Below are 27,308 nucleotides of genomic sequence, written 5' to 3' on the forward strand. Positions count from 1 at the left end.
GATAGCGCCGGCGAGGCAAGGCCTGCCCATGAAACGGGCCCGTCAGCGTGCGGGATAGCGCCAGTGAGGCAAGGCCTGCCCATGAAAAGGGCCCGTCAGCGTGCGGGATAGCGCCGGCGAGGCAAGGCCTGCCCATGAAACGGGCCTGTCAGCGAGCGGGATAGCGCCGGCGAGGCAAGGCCTGCCCATGAAACGGGCCGCAGTGGAAGGTGGCAGACACGGGCAGTGCCTGCTCACTTTGGCCAGAATCCAGTTTAATGAGCTGGAGTGGGGAAGTTTTTTAATTTGCCACACCATAAAAATAAAGTCCATTTTCCACTTCAGGGAACTTTAGGGCTGACACACGTTATCAGGAGAGAGCGAGAATGACGGAAATGGAAGAAAGGAGTTGTGTTTTTTTTTTTTTTTTGCTCTTGTTTTATGTGACGCCCGCGCTTCCTGGCCTTTGAGCTCGGCCAGCGTGGTGAGCTCCAGCTGTAAAACCGAGGAGGAGGAGGAGGAATCTGCCTGTGTCATTTGTGATCCGCCACCCGTCACCCATTCCACAGTCTGCTTCCCATAGTATCCTTCTCCCAAACCCCCCCACCCCGCAGTCTCACAGCATCCTCAGCGCTCCCTATCAGGCTGTCAGAAACCGGAGCCGGCCATGGGTGAGGAGTCACTGGGATCCGCCGGTGCCTCTCCCTACTCCGTTGGCCCGAGGCGGGATTCCCGGAGTGCCAGGGGCATTGGGAGTGGCGGTACCAGGTGTGCCGATTGGCGCGGTTAGACTCGGTCTCCACCGCCAGCCCCCTGTCGGCAACGGCACACGTCTAGCACCATCTATGGGCCAGAATAGGGGAGGGTTACTCACAGGCACGCTGGTGCGTTGATAGGGACCGCAGGAAGAGGAATGGGATTTTTAAACAGGGCTGCAGAGAAGGCAGCAGGGAGAAGATGAATCCCATAAGCTGTCATTGGAGCTGCAAAATTTAGCTAACCAATATATGAAAAATGTAGTGTTTTGAATAATTGATATCATTTTTTTCTTTTGATTTTTTTTCCCCATTCAGCCATTAATTTGCACATATATCCTGCTGATTAAGTACTATATCTAACAGGCGGACGACTAAGTGCCTTGAGATGAGGTTTTAAATACTATATTAAAAAAAGGTCTTCCTTTGGATTCCAATAAAAAGGGCTCAAGTTCCCGGGCCGACATGTAATACACAGAATAAATTGGGTAAATTACACTCTCTACTTAAGGGGTTCAATGTAGCCACGTTTCCAGGGGGGCAGCGAGACGCCATAAAAAAAGGAGAAAAGAAGGCGTTTGTAATGTGGCCGGGGCAGCTTTCGACAGCTCCATCCATCACGTGCTGCACAGAGAGCGGCTACTTCCCGCTCATTCTCCTCCGGATCTCCGGAGCTAATAGTCCGTCCCGCCAGGCTTACTGCCCCGGGCACAGCTTCCTCTCAGACAGGTTCCACGGGCAATGCCGGCCTTGCCGAGAAATCGCCAGAGTCAGAGACGATGTGGGGGCCCATGGTTGCCACCCTCCTCGTTGAGGCACACCACCGCCCGGGTCCTCAGAGGCACCTTCTCAGCTGTGTGTTACACGGCCCAGCCATAGCTGTCAGATGGCCGATCTCCTCCCCCTGCCCCAGGCACCAAGCCACCACGTTGCCCAGAGGTGCCACTGCCTTGCCCTGGTGTCACGATGCCGTCAGCCGACAAGCTCCACATGATGTGATGACAGCCAGCCTGAGTCTCCGATTCACTGCGGTTCAATGTATGAAATGAAACCCTCAGTGTAATCAGAGGTGTTTGTACGTGTGTGTGAGTGTGTGGTTATGTATGTATTACTTTGCTGGGATTGCCACACTGTGATGAAAACCTGTTATTTTGATGTTGTGGGGACCATTTTTTCAGTCCCCACAAGGGGAAACTCAATCTCATAAAAATGTGGCTGCAATCAAAACACTAAAATAGACTAAAGTCTTGTATGTTGTTTGGTTACTTAGGATTTAAGATTAGGGCCGGATAGGGATTAAGGATGTCATTGTTGGGATTAGGGTTTTTCCCGCAGAATTGAATGGAATGTCAGGGGAGTTTTTAGTTGTTGAAAAGATCTGGGGCTTTGTGAAGTTTACCTGAGGCTTGTTTTTTTTTTTTTTTTTTTTTGAAGTAAGATAACTGGTATCCAGGCTAAAATATTTGGGGCTATAGCTGAGGTCATGCTTTTCAGGGCCAGGGGAGCCTGGCACAGCTCGGAAAGAGACCAGCTAGTCTGATATGTCTAACGTAAGCCGACTAATATCATGATCGCGCACATAATGACATTTTGCTGAAGTGTTTGTTTTAGCTCAATTTCATTACAGTACCAGACTGCTGCTTAGGAACTGGAATTAGTGGCTGTACTAAAAAAGCATTCATGAAACATCTCGAATAGCTCAGTCTTCCCCTCAAATTAAAATGGTTGGGGACTTATGGGATATAATTTAATGAAACGTGTTCCTCAAATCCTGGAGGAATGCCCACGTTTCAGGTCGGCATCAAAGCAAGTCGCTCTAATGCTTTAAAACACCTAATGAATGCGTGGTATAAATTACATGTATTAAGTGAATTTGATGAGAAAATGGAAAACAGATCATCATTAATGGCTAAATATTTTTTTTTAAAAAGCAGAGCAAAAATATTGATAATTCGCTGACTCTGTAACATGATTCCAGTATATTTTAGGATAAACAGAAAAACGTATGACTAGTTACTGTATTCACTGCCGTAAGGTAGAAGTTGTCTTGTCAGCACTGTCACCGAGTAAAGCAGCGTAAATCTGCTGGGATTAACCGTAAAGAGTGACTTGGCTGGGGACGGACTATTACTCAGAGAGGGTCGGAAGCCCCCACTGAGCCCCCCTGGGCTTCCACTGCGTCCCCGCTGGCGCCCCCTTGAGACAACTTATCGCAAGCAGAAGGAAGGTGGAGACACTTGTGCCTTCCCTCCTGGGGGGAGACCCTCCTCCGCGCTGCCGCCTCACTGGGGACGTTCGCGGTTTCCTCCTCAAAGGGCCCGGATAGCTCATTGCTGCACCGCGACCTCACGCTCCTCCGCCACAGCTGTCATTCCCGCCGCCGCACCGCGCCACCGCCGCCGTGTGATCTCGCCGCGCGCTCTGCACCCGCTCTCTTCCTGCCTTTATAATTACTTTTTGCTTTCATTCTTCTTACCGAGTCGATTATTTCCTTTATTCCCCATCCTGTCTCGTACTTGTCAAGGTCGCTTTTTTTCTCCATTAATTGATTTCGTCCCGCAATGTCACTCTGTTTTGTTTTTCTTTCATTCCTGCGTGATGTCCGTATGTCGCTCTTCTTTGCATTGTTCTAACACTGTCTTCCTTACATGTTTGCCTCAGATCTCACCGACCATCTGTACCCTACTATAACTAAATAGTCTTCTGTGCGTTTTGCTTCATGCTAGAATTTCACAAAGAATTCCATTCTAAATAATTATGCGCCCTTAGATACATTCATTGACTTATCTCTTGGAATACATGACTCAACACCAAGACTTTTTTGCTTAAACTTGTATAAAAAACATCTTTATCCTTTTTTGCGCACATCTTTAAGACATTAAAATCCATTTAGATAGCAGGTCAAATTCAAAGCTGTACACATTTTGTATCACGACTTTCAATTTGTGTGCAACAAATGCCATCCTGTTCTTTTACATCTTTACCTTGGTTGTGCAACAACAACATGCAGCTTGTATAAATATCTGTCTAAATATCTATTACCTAACCTCCCACTGGTATGGGGGGGGGGGGGGAGGCGGTAGTGACATTGCAGAATCATGTATAAGTTTCTAAGTAGTTTCATCATTCAGTACATCAGCATACTGATAAATAGGCCAAACACAACTCATGCATCAAGATTAAGGTCACTAGAACACAATCGCAATACGAATCCCGCGTATCACTGCTTCCCAAACCCAGCCGTTCCTCCTGTCTTCCGTGTGACACCTATGATCCATCTTCGATCGCCTTACGTTTCTTCCTCCTGTTTGTGGGGCTGACTTAAAATTAGGAGCTTATTGTGCAGCTTATTAAGGTGTCCGAATCAGTCCGTTATACAGGCGGACTTAGAGAAAGAACAACGTGCATTAAATTCCTGAGGGTTTACCTGCAGGAGGATTCTCCCGTGCCAGGGAGCCTTCCGCCATGCGCTGGCAGCTCGTTTGTTTACTGCCTGTACTATATTTAATCCAAGTACCCATCTGCAGGCTGTGCCTGCACGTCGCTGGGACAGTCTGCTGCGCTCAGAGTCTTCCCCCCGCCTTCTGACGCTTCTCTGTCGAGCGGATGCTGCTCAGATTGCTTCCCTTGCATTAATCTTTCCTTCGCTCCTTTGGCCTCGGATCGGGCTACTCGAGCTGCCTGTGCTCAGTGAACCTTGCGCTGAGATGAGCTATTTCTATTTTCCACAGTCCTTAAAAACAGTATGAGCAGCACCATAGGGTCTTAGCACTGGGCCCCCGCCGTGAGAGAATGACCTGCTCATAATTAGCTAACAACTGAAGTCTGTCTCTTTATCAGGACAATGTACAGTAACGCTTGCTGGCTGGCTGAATTTTTTTTTTAATGATGTAAATAATGCCCCGCGATGTCACTGGCATCTCATCCAGGGTTGTGCCTTGTGCTGACTGGGACAGGCTCCAGGCTCCCCATCTGACCTTGTACCGGTTGGCAGACACACTGTGGCTTTAAGGCCCGTGCAGCCTAAGGTAGTATGAGCACCCACTTTGGAGGCCGGTCAGCCGCGGTGGAATCACAAGGCAAGGCATTACGGACAAAACTGGCAGGCGTTTGCATAAATCGCATCGACTCCGAATTCGCACTCGCACAAAAGAGGGCATTGAATAGCCTCACGGCATACTGCCCTTAGCGCTGCGAGGGGGAGCTGGTAGCTTTTGCATTAATACAAAAGGAATCGTAACGTTTCCCTGACGCGATGAGGCTTCACCCCACGGCTTGGCCATAATAATCCAATTTTTGTCAAAACTTGATGTCAGGTTTTTTTGACACCTCTCCCGAGATGCAGAGGTCTAGGCACTTTCCGCCACGTACCAGTCCCTCCCCGTGCCTCTCGCTCCCCACTTCCCCCTTTTCCTGCCTCTTTTCCCGGCCACCCCTGGACCAGCCTCTACCTGATTACCATGAAAATATCCTGCTGTTTGTTTCTTTTTTTATTCCTTTTTGAACTGTCACTCCAACACCGCTGTAGCATTGCCATAAAGACAAGCCCATTATTTAAATAGCATTTTCACGAAGGGGGGGGGGGGGGGGGGGCATGACGCCCCTAGCCTGCCGAAAGAGAAGCCATGCAGCGGGCAGCCAAAGCCCCCTGCTCTCCATTCGCATGGACTGCACGACTTTTCCCATAATGAAATATTCACAGGTCACTGGTTCCTTGAGAAATGATGGGGATCAGTCAATTGCTTTTCAGCGAGTAATTTTCTCTGCCTTCAGAGGCCTGCTTGCCGTGTTGACAGTCATTAGCGCGAGAGGAAGGCTGGATCGAAGCACAAACGTGCCACTTGTCACAGGCAGGGCCGCTGTTTAGAATCTGCCTTTCTTCTCCGCTTTCCGTTTTTTACACCTCTGCCTCCCTCCTTTTGTTTTTCACCGTTCCTTTGATGTTCTTTGTGTCAACCCCCCCCCCCCCACACTTTCTTTCTCACTTAATTTCTCTGCCAGCTTTTGTACATTATTTGTTCATTCTTTTATTTGGGCCTGTTTTCTCTTTCTGAAGTAACACGGCTTCCGTTTCGTTTGTTCGCTCCGCTGTGTATTTGTTCGTGTTTGTTCCTCCGTGCGTTGTCCCCCCGCCCTCACTGATTTCTCCATTCTTCCACTTGTATTCCGTCCGACTGTAATCAAAACTTTTGAAATTGGAAATCGTCCCCCCCCCTCCCAATATTAACTGTTCAGGTATGAAAAAAGCTGTCAGTAGTTTGAGCATCTTTGCCTGAGACTGCAGTTTAATTTTATGTGTCTCGGTCTGCAAATTCTGAGAGTTGAGATTTACAAATGCTTCCCCAACGGCCTTTAAAGTATAATTTTGTGAATAAATAATAATTAAACATTTTCTAAGTGTATTTGAAGAAAAATTATGCATCTGATTTTAAAAAAAAAGGGTTGAAGTCAGCAAGTGAGAAGTGTGTAGTTCTGTGTTATGCTCTCATATATTATTTATTTCTACTGGCCTCTTGTCTCGTTGGCTTTTATGACAAAATAAATATTATTGTTTTTTCATTATTATTATTATCAATCATTTTATGTGGCTTTGCCAGGAAAGGCCCACATGGGTCACTGCAGCTTTGTATGTATATGATAAGGTTTGCAAAAAGGAGACAAGGAAAAATTGTGCGGGGAAAGTTTAACAAAGCATATTTTTTCTTTATAACTTGGCTTGACCTTTAAGGATATTAACACCTGACATGATGAATTGTCTGCCAAGGAATAGGGCCCTTTTCTCATTAACCAGCTATGGTCAAAAGAGATAGCTGAGTTTATTCTCTGTAATTTCTTTTTTTAACAGCATAACGTACGATATTAGTGTTTTGAATTAAAAAGAGTCCTCCTTTGCAATCCTGCCACTGTCAGCACTCCTGATCCTGTAGCAATTCCCATTAGTCCAGTGTGATAGACAGCCCCTCCCTCTTTCCTACACACTCAATTAAAAATCGACCTTCAACCCCTGGGCACTGCTTAAATGTGCTCCTGACACGTCCTCTCGGCCCGACCAGCTAAGTCACTGGTGCGGGACAAGAGGCAGGCCGTGTCTCCGCTGCATGCGTTCCCCCCGCCCAGGTGCCCGTGGGTCGGGACCTGCTTACTTTCAGTCCGGGTGCTGTTATTTCGCTTGGAAGGTATTAACCGGGCATCGACATCTGGAGAACAGCCCTTTTTCAAAGAGGCTCCTGCCTCCCCGCCCCTCCTCCTGCACTGATAAGAACTGACGAGGTTCGGGATCACAAATGGAAAAGAGGGGCAGTCTTGCCCTGCTCCCCCGATAAGCAACGCGGCGGCACGCCGCCCTCTTGGAAACACCAGCGGTGCCTGTAATCTATAACGTGCGGCTGGGCTCTCATCACGCTCTATGGATAAGGCGTTTTGTTGAGGCTGCCATGCTTTCACGTTAGACTGCGTATCAACTCAACAACAAATTAAAATTAATACCATGTTTTTCCCCTTCCTTTCTTTCATCTCTTTTGTGTTCGTGACTTATTCATGATATCCACTATTGAAAGTGCGGTCGTGTGGAGACAGTGGCACTACGATCGTATTTTTTTTTTCGGTCACGGTTTGCATTCACTCACGGAATGTATAGGATCCGGTGCCGAGCCGGTGCGCACTCTCCGGAGAAGCCGTGTGACTCTCATTCCGTCCACAGCGGTCTCCATTAAGGGATGCATTAACTGCTTTCACACCCCCCGCTGTTTGCACAGGCAGAGGTGCTAAGCGATCCGATTTTCAGTTTAAACTTCACTCTCCCGGTGATATGGAAACACCGGCATAGGGTGTGATCTCTGCTTTTTTGCCAGATTGTTTCGACAGTCATCGGAATCTCCGTGGCGCAGAAATGAACCGACACTGTATGATTCGAAGGTTTTATTTGTTTATATACGACGTGTTAAATCTGTCCGTTTTTCGTTTATAGTTATTGGCATGCACTTAACGACGTTATTCCAATTTTCATGTAAATACAGGCTTTGCATCTAATATTAGTCTGCCTTTATACAGTGCATTATATACCGTGGTTTTGTTAAATTGTTCAAGATGACTGATCATCATCCTTCCGGTTATGAAACTACCCAAATAGTTCAAGTAACATTTTATCTTGCACTCTTCCACCAAAATCCTTAAATAAATACATACTTATAAAAAAAACATTCGTACTGATCCCACTAACTTCTGACAGTTGCTGCCTTTAAGAGAACTGCAAATTTATCTACACTTTCCTATCCCAAGAGATGCCCTCAGATTGTCCTAGTATAACAAACCCCAGCGCATTTGTCCGATTCATTTTGCGCGGTCAGCATCTGTATTTATTCCCCCGATCAACATCTGACCAGTGACAGTTACTCTCTCTCCGTAATTGATGGTCCCCGGTTCTAACGTCATCAGATGCTGCCCTGCACCCGTTTAATTCCCGCTGAAGTCATTACTGCCATTACTGACAATAATGAATTCACATGCATATTAAGGACGACAGCGCCGGGTAAAACAAAACAAGACCAGAAGCTCCACATTTGCTGGGCACATTTTATGGATTCAGTAAGTTATTATCCCTGTCTGTAATTGTAAAAAAGATGGATAAGTCTCATGGCGGTGAACATAATAAAACTCTAAAGGTAATAAATAATAACAGACCTAAATCCAGGAGAAATCGTATTAGCGGTGACAGCAAGTGTTATTCGTGCTGCAGTGCAACGCGAGCGATGTTTGAGTAAAAGAAAAAGGGCGTGAAAGCAGTGCGGCAACAGGAAGTAAGGCTAATAATCATATTAGCGGCAGCAACAGTAATGTGACACCGCGCCCCAGCGGTTTCGGACCGCGCGCCCTGGCGCGAGGCTGTGATGGAGCTCGTGCCCGCGGCAGGCGGCAGAAGAGATTAGCGCGCGCCGTACCGTCGCTCCGGGCTCGCGTCACGCTCGCTTTCAGAAGACTCTTTGCCACGCGGGCTCAGCGAGAAAACGGGCAGGGGGGAGCGAATCCGCGTGTGCGTGTAGGCGGTTACGTGCTTTGCTTTGCAGAGAGATTAATAGTGAATGACCACTTCTCTGCATGACCCTGTGAAAACCGGTGTTTCTCAGTACGCTTCTTAAATGATTCAGAGGACATTATGCTTAGAAGTTCCGTGGAAATGCAGTCACCCCCACCCTCCCCAGCCATGCAGAAAAAGGTTGTAGGATGGCCTGGAGACAATTCAGTGAGCAGGCTGGCTGCTCCGGTGATCTTACCCTGTGTTACCAGAAGTATTCTTCGGGCTATTGATAAAATTGAAAAATCTGTTTGCAATATTGCTTAACCAATATATTTTGCATTTCTACAAATTGTTTGTTCCACCTTAATAAAGACAATATGTAATTTTAATAATAATAAAGTGAGAGATGTATTTCTGTATCACGACCTTGATTCTGAGTAGGTATGTGTGTGTGTATATATATATATATATATATATATATATATATATATATATATATATATATATATATATATATATATATATAGCGCCTTATGAAACAGATGAGAGGTAATCCCCTGTCAGACCACTGGCAGCTGATTACCCAGCCCCTACACCCACTCACCCACCCCACCTCCTGTTCCAATGGGTAAACCTGATGACTGTAGGGTAACGTCTTCATCATGTGTGGGTGTGTACTTTCAGAATAAGAATGCAAAGGAGATTCTTGTAGGGGGAGTGACTGGGGGCACTTTTCAGATCCTCCAAAATTTGTCATGTGCTATTTTGTGTGCTTAGCTACAGTACTTTGCCACTTTGAGTGATGTGACACAACTAGCTGCCCAAGTGCAGCCAGCGCTGGCTTTTGACAACGACGAATACCGTCACAGCCAGCAGTTCCCAATGTTGACGACTGCCGCTCCAAGCAGCGTCTACCAGGGGAAAGGTGCTCCTGCTCGCCAAGGCGAGCCGTTGGACGGGGGCCAGCTCGCTGATCTAGCTGCTTGGGGAAAGGCGGAGCGGATCGACAAAGCGGCCCTCTGCATTCCTCTGTTTACCGTGTTTTTTTTTTTTTGTCCAAACCCTGAGATGCAGGCCTATCAAAACAGAGACAGTTGCGGGAGGCATCCCACAATTCAGTTTGCTAATGCCGCTTGATGAGGAGTGAGGAAGAACAAAGTGATTTGCAAGAACAAAGGGACCTATTTTGAATTTAGAATAATCTCGCTCTCTCCCTCTCCGGGTGCATTTATATTTACATATGAGTCTCTGCATCCCTGGGCAGGTGCCTCCTGAGCTGCCCTGGCTCCCGCAGTAAAGCACGCTGCTGACAGCCCGCATTGAGAACGGCATGCAAGTGGAAGGGGCCCCTTTATTAAAGCAAAGGAAACAAATCCAGTTTAGATGTGCTGGGTGCCACGTTGGGGGGGGTCGAGTGGGGGCAACGTCGGGAGTGCCGTTAGGGTGCTAGTGTCTGTGGAATGAGGGCCGGACAGTGTGGTTAATGTGGAGAAAAGCCATCTTTCAGAATGTTTAAAATAATTACAGGCAGGTCGGAAGGCTTCTAACAGAATGGAAGTGTCACTCTGGGAAATTGTATTTTTATTTACTGTGTCAGGTCTTTCTCTCTCCCTCGCTCGCTCTCTCTCTCTCCCCCTCTCTATCTTTCTCTCCCCCTCCGCCACATTGGAGAGAGTGACTCGAGTGGAGTGGGGTGCCTACTCACTTTGGTGTGGATCCTGTCTCACCCGCTGTCACCCTGGAGAGGGTCTGAACTGTGAGAGGCTGTACAAGCACAATGTGTGTGTGTGTGTGTGTGTGTGTGAATCAGGTTTATATTACGTTGTGGGGGACCAAATGTCCCCCACATTGTGATAAAAACCTGTTGTTTTGACATTGTGGAGGCCATTTTTCAGGTCCCCACAAACATCTGTGACTGCAAATCAAAAACTATAAATGCCGAAAGTCTCGTATTTTGTTGGGTTACTTACGGTTAAGGTTAGGGCTGAGTAGGGGTTAAGGTCGTCATGTTGGGATTAGAGTTTTTCCGAGAAATGAATGAAGAGTCCCCACAAAGATATGAATATGTGAACTGTACGTGTGTTCAGGTTTGTGAGTGTTTCAGTCTGTACCTGTTTACTTAGGCACGTATGTGCATGTGTTAAGTGTGTGTGTGTTAAGTGCGTGTGTTAAGTGCGTGGCCTGTGCTTGTGCGTACGTGTGCGTGATATTTGTGCATGGGAGTTATTTTGGTTTATACATGTGTGCTCTCCTGGGCATATTTCTTGTTTGCATGTGCATCAGTTTACTTGTGCCTCCACATGTGGGCAGTTGGGCAGCTTGAAGAAGCTCAGCGTAAAAATTAAGCAGCTGACAAACCAATTGCTGTGAGGCTCCAGGGCTGTGGGACATTAGCAGCCACCCCCCCCCCCCCCCACTACCTCCTCCCAGTCATTGATTATTGCAGATTGCTCTGGTTGACGGCGTGTAACCCAGGTGCATGTCTCAGATCCAATTAAAGCGATTTAATTGGATCATTTAATTGTCCTGCGGTAGATGTTATTGTATTTTCTTTTTTCATTTTTACATACTTTAAGTTGAGCAGAGCAGATTTGTTTTCTGCGCGGCGGGAAATACAGCAGAGATGGCCACAGTCACGTGACAGCTCCTTGCCGCAAACCACGTTTTATCGCGCGTGAAAGAATGAGCGCGCTGAGCTCTAAAGGGCGGCAGTTGCTGCTGGAATGTTCTAGAAAGATGGGCGCCGGTTAACGGAAGGGAGGACACGTGGGGGTCAGGAGTCGTTCCATTGCTTCTGTCTGCATGCGATCTGGCCCCGGGGGCTCGGTCAGTGAGCGGCTGTGACTACAGCGAGAGCAGGAGACACTAATGAATAATTCAGTGTTGTTATCACTCCTAAATGGCCTCTTTCACAATGAAACAGTCTTAAGCGTGAAAGATTTACCAGGTCGTCTCCATTAAAGGGCTCGCTTGGCCTTGCCAATGACTCCACAGCCCCTTTAGTCCCTTTATTACGGGAAAAACAGCATATCTGTGCTCAGGGCCACCCACACACAGCGAGGCGATGTCTGCAGGCGGGAATGCTCAGCCTGGGCATTTTCTGCTTGGCAGCTGAGTGCATTTTGCAAGCCGCTACTTTATGCAGTTATTTACAGGGAAGCATATGGGGGGGGGGAGCAATGATAAATTCCACAATCAGGGGGCGCTAGAGCAACCGCTGTTCTTGGTGTTCTTGGTTGCATTTTGGGAGGAAGCAGGAACCTGCAATCCTCCTGTTCTGGTTTACCCCCCCCCCCCCCCTTCCAGCCACACCCTGCCTCACACCGGCAGTGGGCCAATAGAGGCATCGATCTCACCCCCGCTCCCAGAAGCATGGCATCCGTTTCACTTGAGCGAGGTGATCGCCACGACAACCGCCTGTTAGTGACCCCTCCCTGCCACTGGGCTTGAGGCACTCTGTCATCACTTCTCGCCCTGGTTTGATTAACAGTCGGCCATTACACCCCTCGTTTACACCTCCTACTTTTTTTTCGGCCGCTGACACCCCCCCCCCCAGCTTTCCTGGGACTTTAAACGCTGCACGTGTTTGTTTGCGTGGTAATCGTCGTCAGCAGCCCCTCTCATTAGCGAGACAGGAACCACGGGCCATTAATATCGATAATATCTTTTTTCCTCCATCGGAATTTCAGAGAGAGAGAGAAAAAGGCAAGAAGAGGACAGAAAAAAAACACACACATACTTCCCCACTACAGTCAATTAAGCGTTTGGGGGGAGATGGAGTGTGATAGATCAATGTTATCTTTCAGATCTTAATAACTGGAATTAACTGCAGATTAGATGTGGCCCCGTGCGGCCAGGAGCCGCAGACACCACTGCTTGGTGGGGAGTTCTAGTACCGTCGGGCGGCCCGAGATACGAATAGGGAGGCCGGTAGGACCCTGCTGCATGCAGCGGGGAGGGGGATGCCAGAGTAGGCAGGATGGACGGGATGAGAGAAGCGGAATCCCCCCCCGTCGCGTGTCACCGCCTTTGTGACGAGCCCTGATTGAATCCGGCACGGAGGCTGATTTACATATGTTTGCCATTGTTACCGGGGTTACTGAATATCATGTAGCAGCTCTGGTGGGAGCCGCAGCCGGCCGGACCGCAGACACGCCGCGAATCACAAGCAGCTGCCCTCCAGCGCCCACTTCACCCCCCCTCTCTTTTCCCATCTCCCCTCCCTCCCACCCTTCCTGCTCCATCCTTATCCGAGGCCCTTTTCCGATGGATAGCAGCGGCAGCCCAGCAGAGGGGCCAAGGGTTTGTGGGTTCGAGCCCGGCGTCCGGCCCGGCCTCACCGGCGCCGAGCAGGCGGCGATCGGGGGATCGCTGTTCGTGATCACTGCTTGCTGAGCTGTTAAATTAGATTCCCCCGTATTTCCATCAGCACCGGCTGTCCCAAAAGAATGGAACCCGAAGCTGGCCAATCACATTTGGAGAAGAAGGTTAATGTCTCTGAGCCTCCTGCAGGAAGAGGGGCTCTGTGTGTGTGTGTGTGTGTGTGTGTGTACTCATGCATCTGTGAGTGTGTGTATGTGCACGTGTCTGTGTGTGTGTGCGTGTGCATGTGTTTTTTTTTTGAGGGACACATCTTAACGTCTCATTATGTCTTGTGGGGACGCCTCATGAAATTGTTGTCAGGTGAAATTAATCAAAATATTGTATTTCCACAACAGAACAACAAGTGCTGTCTGCAAGCTGAAGACGGCGCAGTGTCTGTGCGGCAATACAGTGACATGGGGGGTGGGTGGGGGAGGCTCGTGTAGATGGGCTTGGGCTCCAGCGAGACCGAGCTTCGTGGCTGAAGGCGGGGAACTCATCCGCTTCTTTCTTCTTCTTGACTGTTACAGTTATAATTTGAATGTTTTGTAAGAGAATTCATTTTGCATCCATCCATCTCCCAGAGTCACTTATCCAGGGCTGCAGTTTTACACTGGGGCAGGGAGCAGCCTGGAGGGGGCGCCGGTCTATCACACAGTTTGCAGGCCTTTGGGCTATGGGGGGAAGCCAGAGTGTCTGATGGAGACGAGCACAGTAATGGAGATGTGAACCCCACACACACAGCAAGGTGGGGTTCAAATCCCAAGCCCTGGAGGTGAACTGTAGAGGTTCCCACTCAGCCACTGGCTCACCATTCCTATAACAAACAGCCTCTTTCCAGGTTACGATGGCGTTACTTTCAGATAAGGCTTTTGTAAGGCGAAAATATCGTAAGGCGAAAATATCGTAAGGGGAAAATGCATTTTAATACAGTACACCTAACATAACAAACATCAAAGCCTAGCCTACCATAAACATACAGTTGGGCAAGATTATTAACACAGAGCCTATTTCGTAATAAAGTGTTGAACATCTCATGTAAATTATTGCATAATGTACTGAAAAACATTTTCCTATCATAAAGTCGAAGTATCGTAACACGGACCATCGTAACCCAGGGAGCATTTCTATATGTGATTGAGAAATTGTGGGGAACGGGTCAAGTGGCATGTGGGTTCAGGATGTGACAACAAGGGTCTGGCTCAAGCATCCTCAGTGCAGGGGTGTCATAGTGCAGTGTTTATCAGCCCGGTCCGCAGTGACCCGCAGCCAGTCCATGTTTTTGCTTCCTCCCAGCTCCCTGTCTGCACGTCCCTGAGGACCAGATTGGGATTTCTTGGCAGATTCAGGGGGCCCGGCACTCAACAGGTCACCTCTATGTATATAATAATACGCAAAATTGCGCTGGGAGGGGCGGAGTCAAAATGATACAGGGACCCAGAATTTTTAGGTACCCCCCTGCCTCTTTGACACGTCGGCCTAGCAGAGCCCTGTAAAACACAGGCTGGCCGCCAGCTCCTGACAAACCAAGCCTGTCCTCTCACCTACAGCCTTGTTATGATAGAGGGACAGTGCAAAATGTGGCAATTATACCAAACCATTGCGAATGCGTTCAGAAATAAGTGGGGAAAGTGAGTTTAAAGTTTATGAAGAGTTGATTGGCTCTGTCAAGCTGTGAATGCAATCACAGGGAGCACGGCATCTCCCCCTGGTTTTGACTATTACTAACGCTTTTATTGGATTTTTCAATTAGAGGGCAATTAGTGTACACTGTTGATGAACAGGCTGGCATAATTGGTGCCAGATACAAATACACATTTATGCAGCATGCAAATTAAAACGGCCAATTAGTAGCTCTTTCAACAGGGATTTTTTTTTTTTTTTTTTACTAATTCTGTGACTGTATTATGGCTTTCAAACGGAGTGTATTTTACAGGGGATTTGGACTTAGGGAAGCGGATGGTTTTTCTGGGATTTCAGACAAACTGCTCCTTGAAGATTGCTGGGTCGGCGTTTCAGAGGTGTCCCACACAAAGGGGTTTGGGATATCACAGGCGCTCACACCGTAGCCCGCCCAGCTACCCACCCACGCGTCACCCCTGGGGGTCGCAGAAGCAGGCTTTTACATAAGTGAGGAGACGTGAGGCGAAAGATGCTGGGGTAGAATGGCGTTAGACCAAATACAGCTCCGGGCCTAGCGTAATGATAAGAGGCTTGTTTCATTAGCGGTGGTGAATATCAGACATCCATCTATCAGGTACTAGGTGATTGGGTCGGGTGGCTGGAATGGGAGCCTAGAGGTCACAAGGCAGGGACCCCCAGGATAGGATGCCTATCATTGCAGGGCACACACACAAACACACACTCGGAATGGGCATCTCCAAGACACTAATTCCCTTAAGTGCATGTTATTGCAACTCAGTGGGAAACCGGAATTCCCGGGGCCAGGAGTCGGAGCGCCGGCCCCGGCACCGTGCAGCTGCCCGCTGAGCCGCCCTGCCTTCCCGGTTATCCAACACTGTCATGCCTGAAACGGGAAGGCAAAGGCAGTGGGAGTTTGGCCACATACATAAAGCAGCGTTGATAATTCTGCCGGGCTGTTTGAGGCTATAAATTGGCGTGTGAGGCAGGGCCGCGCGCTGCTCAGGTGGCTGGAACTCCATTCCTCCGGCTGTCAGCTGGGCGCGGATTAATCGGCGCCGCGACGTGGCCGTTAGCGGCGAGGTGGGCAGAGTTATAGATGGGCGCGCCCGCCCCGCCACCGGTGGGGAATGGGCGCACTGACGGAGCGGGACAGCCTAATGGCCCCTGAATAAAATAATATTCCGTGCGACAAGCAGACCGACAGCCCTAATTAATAAAAGTTATTAAAAACTGCTGTCAGGGGACAGGATGAATTAGACGGGGGAGAGTTATGAAGCTGCTCAGGTGGGGGTTGCCATGCCGATGGGGGCTTTTATTTGGGGGGGGGGGGTTCTGTGAGAGGATGTGTGGGAGGTATTTTTGTTTTGGGTTATTATTTCTCCCTCCCGTCAGTGCCGCGAGTGAGGTGTGACTTTCCCGAGCCTCGCTGAAATATGAATATTGCCGAGGTGGGGTGACCCAAACGGGCCGTTCTGAGGAATCGCCCGTCCCTTATTGGTGACCGGGGGGGCAAGCTGGTCTCGGGGAATCGCGGTCCCACCGCCCGCCTGTTTCCTTTGTGCCTCATAGAACTGATTAGAAAGACGTAGCAGGAATGGCACCAACTGCTGGCTCCGGGTACGAGAGCTTGGTGTCCAGCCAGCAGGAATGGCTCTGGGTACGAGAGCTTGGTGTCCAGCCAGCAGGAATGGCTCTGGGTACGAGAGCTTGGTGTCCAACCAGCAGGAGTGGCTCTGGGTACGAGAGCTTGGTGTCCAACCAGCAGGAGTGAACGTGGAGACCTCACCGCTAATGCTGTGGGCGCAGGAGGAGAGGGACCCCTCATGGTGCCTGGGGGCTCGTGTTTTGGGCCCTGGCATGATCACTTTTTGTGTCCGTGCAAAGCTTCCCAGTGACCGTTTAATCCCACATGTCACCTTAAAGTCATGCGTCGTCGTGACATAAAGCCTCATGGGACAGTCTGCTGCCGCTAATTCCCTTTAAATGGTTCCGTAATTGGCAGGGAATCGTTAGCATGAGAATGCGCTTCATCGTTAGGATAGGAGTGCCCCCCCCTCACCCAGCTGGCCAGGGGAGAGTGCTGCGGGGTTATAATTAGCACACGACAGCCCAGGAGCGAAATTTCGAAAACGGGGGAATCGTGTGATTTGTCTAATTGAAGCAGATTCGGCCTGGCTGCTGGTGTGCTTGTTTACCAACAGAATGTCTGCTGTGTCTCAGCAAGCATTGCTGGCCATTCTCCCGGGCCTGGCCTGGCTGCTCCCCCCGGCCCGACCTGGCTGCTCCCCCCGGCCCGGCCTGGCTGCTCCCCCCGGCCCGGCCCGACCTGGCTGCTCCCCCCGGCCCGGCCCGGCCTGGCTGCTCCCCCCGGCCCGGCCCGACCTGGCTGCTCCCCCCGGCCCGGCCCGGCCTGGCTGCTCCCCCCGGCCCGGCCCGGCCTGGCTGCTCCCCCCGGCCCGGCCCGACCTGGCTGCTCCCCCCGGCCCGGCCCGGCCTGGCTGCTCCCCCCGGCCCGGCCCGGCCCGGCTGATGTTGGCGCCACACATCAATATTAATGATGAATATAAGGACTTTTCAGCCATGTTCATGTGGCGGATGGTGCTGCCTCATTCCTTCTACATTCGGCGCTCCACACTCTGCCATGAAGTTGCCGGACGTTTCCCGTCCTGCCCCCTACCCCCGTCTCCCCCCCCACACACACACACATTCACACCATCCCCTGCCCCTGTTTTTCTCTTTTTTTTCATGTCAGGGTATAAAAGTTAAATGACTGACTTGTCTGAAAGTGGCATCTCTGTGGAAAAGGACCCTCCCCACTCCCCCCTCCCCCGCTTACAACTTCTCCCTCCCAAAGCCAGAGAGGTAATCAGGTGCTGCCTTCAGTTTGGGGGGGGGGGGGCACCACCACGCCAGAAAGACGGAAATCATGCATGGACACTCCACTGTGGTTCTTTTTAATGGCCGCGTGTACATATCAGAGGAAGCCCCCCCACCCGACCTGCGTCGGCAGGCCAGCAGAGTTAAGGTCTGCTTTGTGAGCTCCTGCGTGTTTCACCAGCCCCCCCCCCACTCGGTGTCTCTGTGCTGCCTTGGGGCCCCCTCCCCGCCCAGTGCAGGTCTGGCACTGCGACTCATGTCACAGGGTCCCTCTGCGGCCCAGACGGAGCCTTATTAGAGCACGACACCAGGCGCTTGCATGAAAATGTCATGTCGATCCGGGGATCAATCCGGGATACTTGTAATGTAAAATTGATCAGTTGGTCTGGTTGGCTGTGGGGGGAGAAAAAGGCTGCAGTGCCTTCAAAGGGATCCACTCATTTATTTTTAAGCATTCTCGTTTTGCTGAGGGGAGGCAGCATCACACCGCCGGGTACGGTAGGGGGGTGCTGGGTGACGCTCCTGCTGCTGTTTGTATTTACACAGTATGCTTAGAAGCAAGCAAGTGGCGTGTAATTCCGGGCAAAGCGGCGCTCCTTATCTCTGGCATTCGGCAGCAGATCAAAGCCCCCCCCCCCCCCCCCCCCTCCCCAGTGTCACGCTCAAACGGAGGGGGCGCTCAGCGACATTGCCGCTTCCTGCCAGTACCCGTGCAGGCATATCAGCCGGCGCCCCACTGCATCCTGAAAGCCCATGGGATGAGGCATGTCATACTCCCTCAGGCCTGAGGGGGCGCTGCAGCCAGACAGGCCGGTCCAAGAGCCTTCCTCACCATCACCATCGTCAATGTCCTCATCAGAAACCTCTTCAGATACGCCGCCCGTCTCACTTTGATGCCATGTCTGCAGGGGATAAACCCCCCTGTAATATGATAATAACATCGATCATCGTGATACTGTGACGGAACTGAACAGAGAAAAACATTTAATGATGTGAGTTGGCAGTACGAGGCCGAGCAGATCGTATCACTGGGAAACGGCGTCACACACTGGCACCATCAGAGTGACCAGAGAGCAGGACGGATGGAAAAGGGAGCGACGGTGATACCGGGAAGCGAGACGTTTGTGGCACGAGGGCCGCATTTCCATCAGGGCTCTCCGCAGTGCTGCCTGCAGTTGTTAAAAGAGTTTTTCCAATTTTCCATTTGCTCCTTTCGATTTCTTCCCAGTTCAGTGAAACTCCAGTCAATACGGGCTCTGTGGAAATGAGCATATCCGCCATATTTAAATATCTGGTAGCTGACGGGACGTCACTGGAGCTCGTGGCAGCCGAGGCCTGCTGCTCCAGCGCCTGCCCTCTGCTTTCCAGGCCCGCTGTTCATCTGAATTCCTTCAGCTTGGACCAGAGATGCAGTCGGACTTACAGAGTGTCTCCACATTGGCTTTGGCCCAGAGTAATGTGGCCTTGCTGAGCTGTGGATGCGAGTTTAGTAGCTGTTTGGATATCAGTTCCTGTGTTGGATGTTAGTCCAGCCTGGATTATCTGATCAGGACCCATAAAATACAGCCCTGTAGTCAGTCACAATGCTATCCATAAACTGCAGGCCCTATAGCCAATCACAATGCTATCCATAAAATACAGCCCTGTAGTCAGTCACAATGCTATCCATAAACTGCAGGCCCTATAGCCAATCACAATGCTATCCATAAAATACAGCCCTGTAGTCAGTCACAATGCTATCCATAAACTGCAGGCCCTGTAGCCAATTTTAATGCTATCCATAAAATACAGACCCTGTATCCAACCAAAATGATATCCATAAAATACAGGCCTTGTAACCAATTAGGGCTCTACCCATAAAAACAGGTCGTGTAGCCAATTAGGACCCCACTTATAAAAATTCAGGCCTTGTAGCTGATCAGGACCCCCACCCCTAAAATACAGACCCTGTAGCCAATCTGGATGGTACCCATAAAATACAGGCCTCGTAGCTAATCAGGACCCTGGCCGTAAAAAGCAACACCTGCAGCCATTCAGAATTCTACCAATAAAGTATAGGCCCTGTAGCCAATCAGGATGCCAACCATAAAATACAGACCCTATAGCTAATCAGGACCCTGCATATGAAACACAAGCCCTGTAGCCATTCAGAAATCTACATATAAAATATAGGCTCTGTAGCCAATCAGGATGCTAACTGTAAAATACAGACCGTGTACCCAATCAGGACCATGCCCATAAAAAAACAGGCCCTGTAGCCATTCAGAACCCTACCTATGAAATACAGGCCCTGTAGCCTCCTGGGAGAGATTGCTAGGCCCAGTTAGAAGTCCAAGGCATTGATTCAAGCCACCTTCGCCAGTGGCTTTAGGAGGGCAGCACCTCCTCACTGTTCAGCAGGAGGCCCCCAGTGTACTTGGGTCCCTGTCCCAGCATCTAAACGAGTGTGTGTGTGTGGGGGGGGGGGGGGGGGGGGGGGGCAGAGCACTCGTCTCATTATTGTGTGCGGAGTCTTGTTAAGGAGAGGCTCATGATCCAGATCTGGCTGGCCAAGAGAGCAGCAGGGATCCTTGTACTCATGCGGTAGGAAGAAGGGATTGTATGATTGGAAAAACAAAATTCTGCTTGGAAATGATTTCCTAAGTAAGGTTTTCAATCCAATTTACACCAACACAGTGCTGGGGGGTTGGTGAGGGCCAGGGGCTGTGCAGGCACTCCATCGAGAGGAGATCGATATGCCCGAGCTGACTGCGGCACGATATCCCAGCAGCCCCAGCGGCTGCGCTGGATCTCACAGGTGGGGCTGCGGTGCCCAGGGCCAGCCTGCACACAGCACATTTAATTAGCGTAGGCAGCCCCCAATGCGGAAGTCGGCCTTGTTAAACACCGAATTAATTGCTTTCCTCGTACCCCACAGACACCACTTGCCCCTCTTATTAACACTGGCCAAACAGTGAAAACAGGGTGGAGCGATTGTGAACTGCGTTTGTCGAGATTAAAGATGACGGTGAGCGCGGCATAGGCTGCGGCGCTCGTATCCATTCGGCCCCCATAAACGACGCCATGTGACATCGTTCATCACTCTGGCGGAACGGGGGAAGAAGCGTGGCCCACCATGATGCCTGGGCGGCACCGCTGCTTCAGCGAGTCGGGCACAGCGCCTCCTACAGGTACCTTCCGCACAGCTCTCCCGCCCGGTTCGCTTCCTGTGGTCCACTTGGGTTTGCGTAAATTTAGCACGTATCAACTTCCGCCCGCACAGCTCTGAAAATCCGTCCCCACCATCTGGGATTAAAGTGAGCCCCCCCCCCCCCTCGCTGGTAAATGGAGGTGGGATAGCTGCGACGAGCCTTTGGCAGAGAGCCCCTGGCACGGGTCATTTTGGAAGAAGGGGTTAAAGGGGTGGTCCAAACTATCATGCTGGGATGCTTTTTTTTCTCCCTACCTCTGCTCTCAGCACCCCCCCTCTCCCCACCTTGAGGGAAATTAACTAATTTACTGTGCGTTGACTGGGATTCGCGGGCCGATTTCGGCACGCCGGCTGCCGGGAGGGGCAGGGGGTGCACCCCTGATAGAGGCGCAGATAATATGATTTAGCTCATAGCAGAAATCATTTACCAGCGCAATTTGTCGACAAGGATCAGGGGATGTTTTTTTGTGTATCAGCCGCAGTCACATTGATCGAACTTCCTCAGCCTTCACTCCCCTCTCCTCCACATTCATAACATCCCTGTGTTGCCACGAGTGGACGGCGCCATTTTTTACAACCGGGAGAAAAGGGTGCCGAGTGCATTAAAACGTAGCGCCGGGCACCGCAGAGATATATTAAATATCAATTTCTGATTTAGGTTTATTAAAAAGAAAACTTCAAGGCAAGCAATTTTTTCCAGCTTCACAAAAGGGTGCCGGTGCCATTTTTTACGTCCATCCGTCCCGGCTGCCTTTGTTTCACCGTGGCTTGTCAACAAGTGTACGGTGATGGGTGGTGCACATTAGCGGGCAGGCAGCCCATTTCCCAGCTGTAAAGGACGGGCGGCCGCTGCTGCAGGCTGTAAATCAACCCCCCCCCCCGCCCCCGGCGTGCACCACGGTGATCCGCTGCCGTTTTTGTTTTTCTCCCTCTCTTGAACGTGAGGGCCGCCCCCCCCCCAGGCCCCCTGGTGAGGAACTCCGTGGGCGACCGCGTGCTGGGGGAACCCAGTCCGGAGGGGAGTCTGGGGGTCCGGGCGGAATCCGGGGCATCTGGGGGCCAGGCGGCGCCGATGTTTCCAGAACATTCTGTTTTCGAGCTGCTGAGCCAAGACTCCACGGCCATTATGGCGTGCTTTCCTGCTCCCGTTTCGCTGCTTAGGAGTAAAGACAGGCGGTTTATGGAGGGGTGAATGGGCAGGGGGAGGGAGTTTCTGAGAAATGGGGGGGCGGCAGATGGAGAATGACGGTTGGGGGGGAATTGGGGAGTGGGGGGGGGGTGTGTGCTGACGACTTGGAGGCATGTCGCAGCCAGTTGGGCTGGGGGGGTCACCCAGCCTGTGATCGGGGCCCTGGGACCCGGCACGGCCCCAGCGGCCCAGCTCTCTCTCCCCAAGCTTGTCCGGCTCCTGGACTGCAACGGCAGAGTGCTTTTTCATTTGGATAATGGAGCATTTCCCTAATTGAGAGGACAGTCTCATTTGTTTGCCAACATGTCAATGGCTGTGCCTCTCATCGTTTCCACTACATTTACATTAATGCAATTCTCTGCACTCTTATTAAACAGAAGCTCTTTCTAGTTCGTTGATGGTGCAGCATGAAAGCTAATGCTGCTTAGTCACTGCAAAATGCCAATAACAATAACATAGAGAGAAATGTCTTATTTCCTCTCACCCTGCACACGCCGTGTCTTTCAGCAGGAGATGAAAGGATAACAGATAAACTACTTCATATAAGTTTTTTCTTTCTCAGTTCTTCTACTTTGCAGCCTCCTTAGCTATTTAAAGGGGTATTTTTTGTGGGGTTTCCTAATTAGCCAATCTGCTCACATTCGTATCGTAATAGTGTCCGATTCCTAACATAATTGCATAAAAATTTTGTTTTCCTTCCATTTTTTAAGTCCTGTTTTGCCTCAAATCGCAGTTGTAAATAGCTCCAGCAGCTGGAGAAATTAGATTGTTTCTGGATAATTGTCTGTGAAAAATACTGGACCCTGTTTTCAGGGCAGTGAACTGCTTCTGAATGACATCACCACACCTAGAAATGTCAGTGTTTACCACACAAATATAGACTTTCGAACTTTTCTTTTCCACCGCATGAAAACACAGAGGTTTTGTTATTTCCTAGAGATCACTTTCAGATGAAGTTAAAGTGAGTCGGGTTTTATTCAGCACAGTTCTGGGTCCCGCAGAGCACTGTAACCGAGCCGGGTTTGTGTCTATGGAGTACATCGATCGCAGGTCTTTGAATGGTGATGGTCGTTGAATGAATGCTGAGGCGTGCAGGTCCTGATTCCTATCGGACTGAATTCCAGCAGGAATGTGACAGTGGACGTGGGCGGGTTTTTCACGTGACGCCTGTTATTGGCTATGCTTTCAACCAATACCAGATCAGGTGCGACCACCTCTGGGCTTCTGCAGCAAAATGTGACGCATTCCAGGGTGAAACCATTTCCATCACATGACCACAGGCCAATAGAACAGTAGGACAGTGATTGCAGGGGCCCCATTTAGGTCAATTTCTAATAAACCACCTTCTGTCATATGTTTATGAAATGCTGTGTATTTATCTGTGTGTCAAAGGCAGTCCATGACATGCTGCTGTAGTCGGATTCCTGACCGGGGCTACGATAGTCACTGCACCCTGGCACAAGGAAAGTAAACTGAGTTGCCGGTAGACCTGTCACACGTTCCCCAGCTTCCTCAGATCTAAGTGGTCTGTGCAGCTCTTGGCTTCCGGATGATAAAATTAAAAGTCTACCCCCCCCCATGACTGGGGATTATTGCCTTCTTATACCTGGGCTCCTTGGCCAAGGGTCACACTTCATGCTGGAATGGCAGGCCCATGTTTGTGTTAGATTAATATCCTCAGATAAACCCCCCCCAATGGAACAGCCTCTTCTCTCGTCTTTGCCCCCCATCCAACTCCCCACTCCATAAACACCAGCTCCCAGCCCCTTGCCGCGCCCCCACAATTTACACGCCAACAGCGGGGCCGACCCCAGAGCTTGCGGAGTGTCAGTAACCGTCAGCCCCCCCCGCGCAAGAGAAAATCAAACTGTCCGAGCGATGGGACACTGTCAGACGGAGTGCGCGGAAGCCACCACTGACATCAGGAGGGGAGGGCTGTGGTGTGGTGGGGGGGCTCTCATTTCCCCCTTGACACCTAGAGTGAAGGAGACAGGGATTGTAAAGAGAAGAAAAACCCACATAAGGGAAACAGCTGCTAGTATTAGAAACCTGTAATTTAAATCAAAGGTTATAATCAAAAATTTATCAGTTAATTGATCTCTTGCCTGGCGCTTGCCAAGAGAGCAATTTAGATTCTTCTCGTTCCAGCCCCGTGAAGCTATCGAGCGATGTTCTACAAAATAAAGCATGTTGGTCTAATAATGATCAAGCAATTCTCTAATCTGCCCTGAAACGTGATATGATAGCCCCTTTCCCCAAGTTGTTTCTTGTGCAGGACAGTGTTAATATTCACCACCAAAGAAGGGGGGGGGGAATGCCCCCCCCCACCCCAAAAGAAAAAATAGTTCCAGTTAACTGTCACACGCTTGACAAATTTTTACTTTGAAGCACTGAATTAACTTGAAATTCATTTCAAAGCCTGTTATCTCGTACCTTCTGTCTGTGCTCCGGGATACAACGCAGGCATATTACACAAAGCTGAGTAGCTGTTAGAGGGGTTTCTGCTAAAGACTGCACTCCTGCTGGGTAAATCCCACTCATACTGATTGTTACTCGCGCGCGTCTCTTTGCACTGATGTATATCAGTCAGCGTCCGTGCTGACGAGCACAGCGTTCGGAAATCGCCTTCCAGTGGGAGATTTGCTGCCCCCCCCCCCCCCCCCCGTCCCCCATGCACACACATATTTCTCTGTCATCTATATTTATTGTCCACTTTCAGCTGGCCCCCCTCCCTCATTATTTAGTCCATTTCATCGTGCATTGGTGGAGACGTTCGGGGGCTGTTCTCCGATGGGATGGTAACAGTCTGACCTCCCCCCACTCCCCCGACATGGCGAGGAGGTATTTGATGGCGAACACCAGCAGATCATACATCATGTTGCCCTCCCGCCCATAGCGCCATCCTTAGTGGCCACAGACGTGCAGCGCTTACTACATGCGTGTTATGTAATCCAGTGAGAGAGATATATGTGTATATATATATTTGATAGGGGAATCATTTTTATCTTAAACTATTTTGTGCTGCAGCAAATTAGAAAAGAAGAAGAAGAAGCCGGTTAAATATGTGAGCAGTAATTGGCTGTTCTTTGCTCAGCTAGCAGAATGTTCCTGCCCCTCGTGGCAGACTAGCTGAGCGTACCGGTTCACTGTCTAATTATAAAGCCTAATTATAAAGTGCTGATTTGGGGGACGCGAGGGGAATGTCGGAGGGAAACCCGACTCCGCCGACGGGACCGCCTCTTCCCGAGTGGAGCCCCCCGCAATGGCCACAGGATTAGGCTGCATCCCCGCGAATCTCCCGTTCCCCCACAAAGACCTGGAACTTGTTTTTATTTGGCCGGCTTGTGCTGAAACGACCTCGTAAATTTTGCTAGCAGTGCCTAAGTTAGTGAGGCACTACGGTAAGTTTGGCTTTACCCGTCGACTGCCGATGCTCAGGGTTACGCCGTTATCTGTAGTACTGGAGCCTGTGGATTAGCACAATAGCTACAGTGGCTCGCGGGTGAAAATACGCACACAGACGGCGTATCTGAACGGAGGGTTGGGCTTTTCAGCGCCACGGAGGACGGCGATGCTCGCTCAGATAGCAGCTAGCAGAGGCTTCTGCCGATACCCCTGGGGATCGTTTCATTTCATTAGTCTGAAGGGTTCTTCTCGGAGGGCTGGCCGATCGATACTCGTAGTCCTCCACTATGTTTCTCACTCCACTTCCCGGCCCTCACACCTGCTGGCCTCTATGTTCCGGAACGTGCCTCAGACTCCGCCCACTTCTTGTTCCCCTGCAGGGTAACCAGGAGGCCACAGCCCCCCCGGAAGCGATGGCTCAGCCGTACCCGCCCGCCCAGTTCCCCCCTCCGCCGCAGAACGGGATCCCGGCGGAGTACGCGGCACCACATCCACACCCCGCCCAGGACTACACGGGCCAGAGCACGGTCCCCGACCACGCCATGACCATCTACACGCCCACACAGACGCACAGCGAGCCGCCGGGCACCGACAGCAGCACGCCGTCCCTCACCGGCACAACGACGGTACCGGTAAGCTCCGCCCCGTGCAAGTAAACTCCACCCACCCCCTTTACCCACAGACCAATAAAGACATGGGGCATGCTGGTCTGACACTGTCCCCGTTCAGTGACTGGGTCGTTCTTAACAGTGCCGGGAGTGATACCCTTAACTAGCCTTAGATAAGAGGATCCAGGTGTTTTCGCCGCCGTCAGAGAAGCAGGAAGGAAGCGTAACTGCGACGCATGACACCCCCAGACACGGAGGCGGCGGCTGATCTCACTGTGAAATCAGAGCCAAACGGCCGCTTGTTTACTTTTCAGGAATTACGGCAGCAAGAAGCAATTTCTTTGGATTCTGAGGCCCTTCGCGAACGTGGGGCTTTTAAGCGTGCAGGGTGGGGGAGGGGCAGTGGCGGAGAGTGGGGAAAAAAAAGGCAGAAGAATCGGTCCACTTCCAGATAGGACTCTCTCCTCTGCCATCTTTTCAATTTGCCGTTAAATTTAATTTACACCAGTTCCCTGCCCCCCCCCCCCCACCCCACTGCGCTCCCCACGCTCAGGCTTAATGGACACCTCAGAGGAGAGAGAGCACCGGCAAGCATTTAAGCGTCTGTTGGAGCGGCTGCCTGGGTGCTGAGGAACCTGGGAGTTGGAATTTATAACAGGCCCTTTCCGGCCTGTTCCCCCCCCCGCCTCCCGGTTGTCATGCCTCCCCGGGCTGCCTCGCTTTAACTCGCCACCACCAGCTTCCTCACCATTGCAGCCTCTCGATGCCGTAGAGGACGTTGCCCAGTCCTCCAGTTCACCGTTGCAGCCTCGCTCTTGTCTGCCTGTTGCTCTCCTTCTCTCACAGTTTATCTATCCCATTCTTTCCTCTATCCCCTCTGTTGCCCTCTCTTCCTTTATGCTTTTGCCTTTATTCCTCTCTCCCTAATTTTCTCTCCCCCACTCACCTTCTTTACCCTGCTCTCTCTCCCTCTCTGCCTCTCTCTCTCTCTTTTTCTCCCTCTCTCCTTCGTTTTCTCTCTTGCTATTTCCTTCTTTCCTCCTCTTTTCATCTTTCTTCCCCTCTCTGCCTCTCTCCCTCTTTTTCCATCTTTGCCTCCCTCTCTCTCTCTCTCTCTCTCTCTCTCTCTGCCCCCCTCTCTCCTTCCTTCTCAGCCTCCCCCCACCTTCTCTCCCAGCACTGATGGGATTGAGATGAAAAAGTGCAGCCTCAGCAGAGGTCTGATCCCCGGCTGGAGCGCACCCCCACCCCCCCCTTAATGGCGCACTGCTCTGTTTGCTCTGGT

At 50.7% G+C, this 27,308-nt stretch overlaps 1 protein-coding gene across 7 annotated transcripts in view; it reads left to right on the forward strand.

Moving 5' to 3' along the window:
* The window catches only part of rbfox3a (RNA binding fox-1 homolog 3a), a 421,773-nt gene that overhangs the window by 356,198 nt on the left and 38,267 nt on the right, over window positions 1-27,308 (forward strand). For all 7 annotated transcript variants that reach the window (XM_049015628.1, XM_049015627.1, XM_049015625.1 and 4 more), the window contains one exon: window positions 25,796-26,047. In XM_049015628.1, the coding sequence (XP_048871585.1) occupies window positions 25,796-26,047 (252 nt within the window). The remainder of the gene's footprint in view (window positions 1-25,795; window positions 26,048-27,308) is intronic.

Source organism: Brienomyrus brachyistius, chromosome 5 (assembly GCF_023856365.1).
Source record: "Brienomyrus brachyistius isolate T26 chromosome 5, BBRACH_0.4, whole genome shotgun sequence".
Lineage (NCBI taxonomy): Eukaryota > Metazoa > Chordata > Actinopteri > Osteoglossiformes > Mormyridae > Brienomyrus > Brienomyrus brachyistius.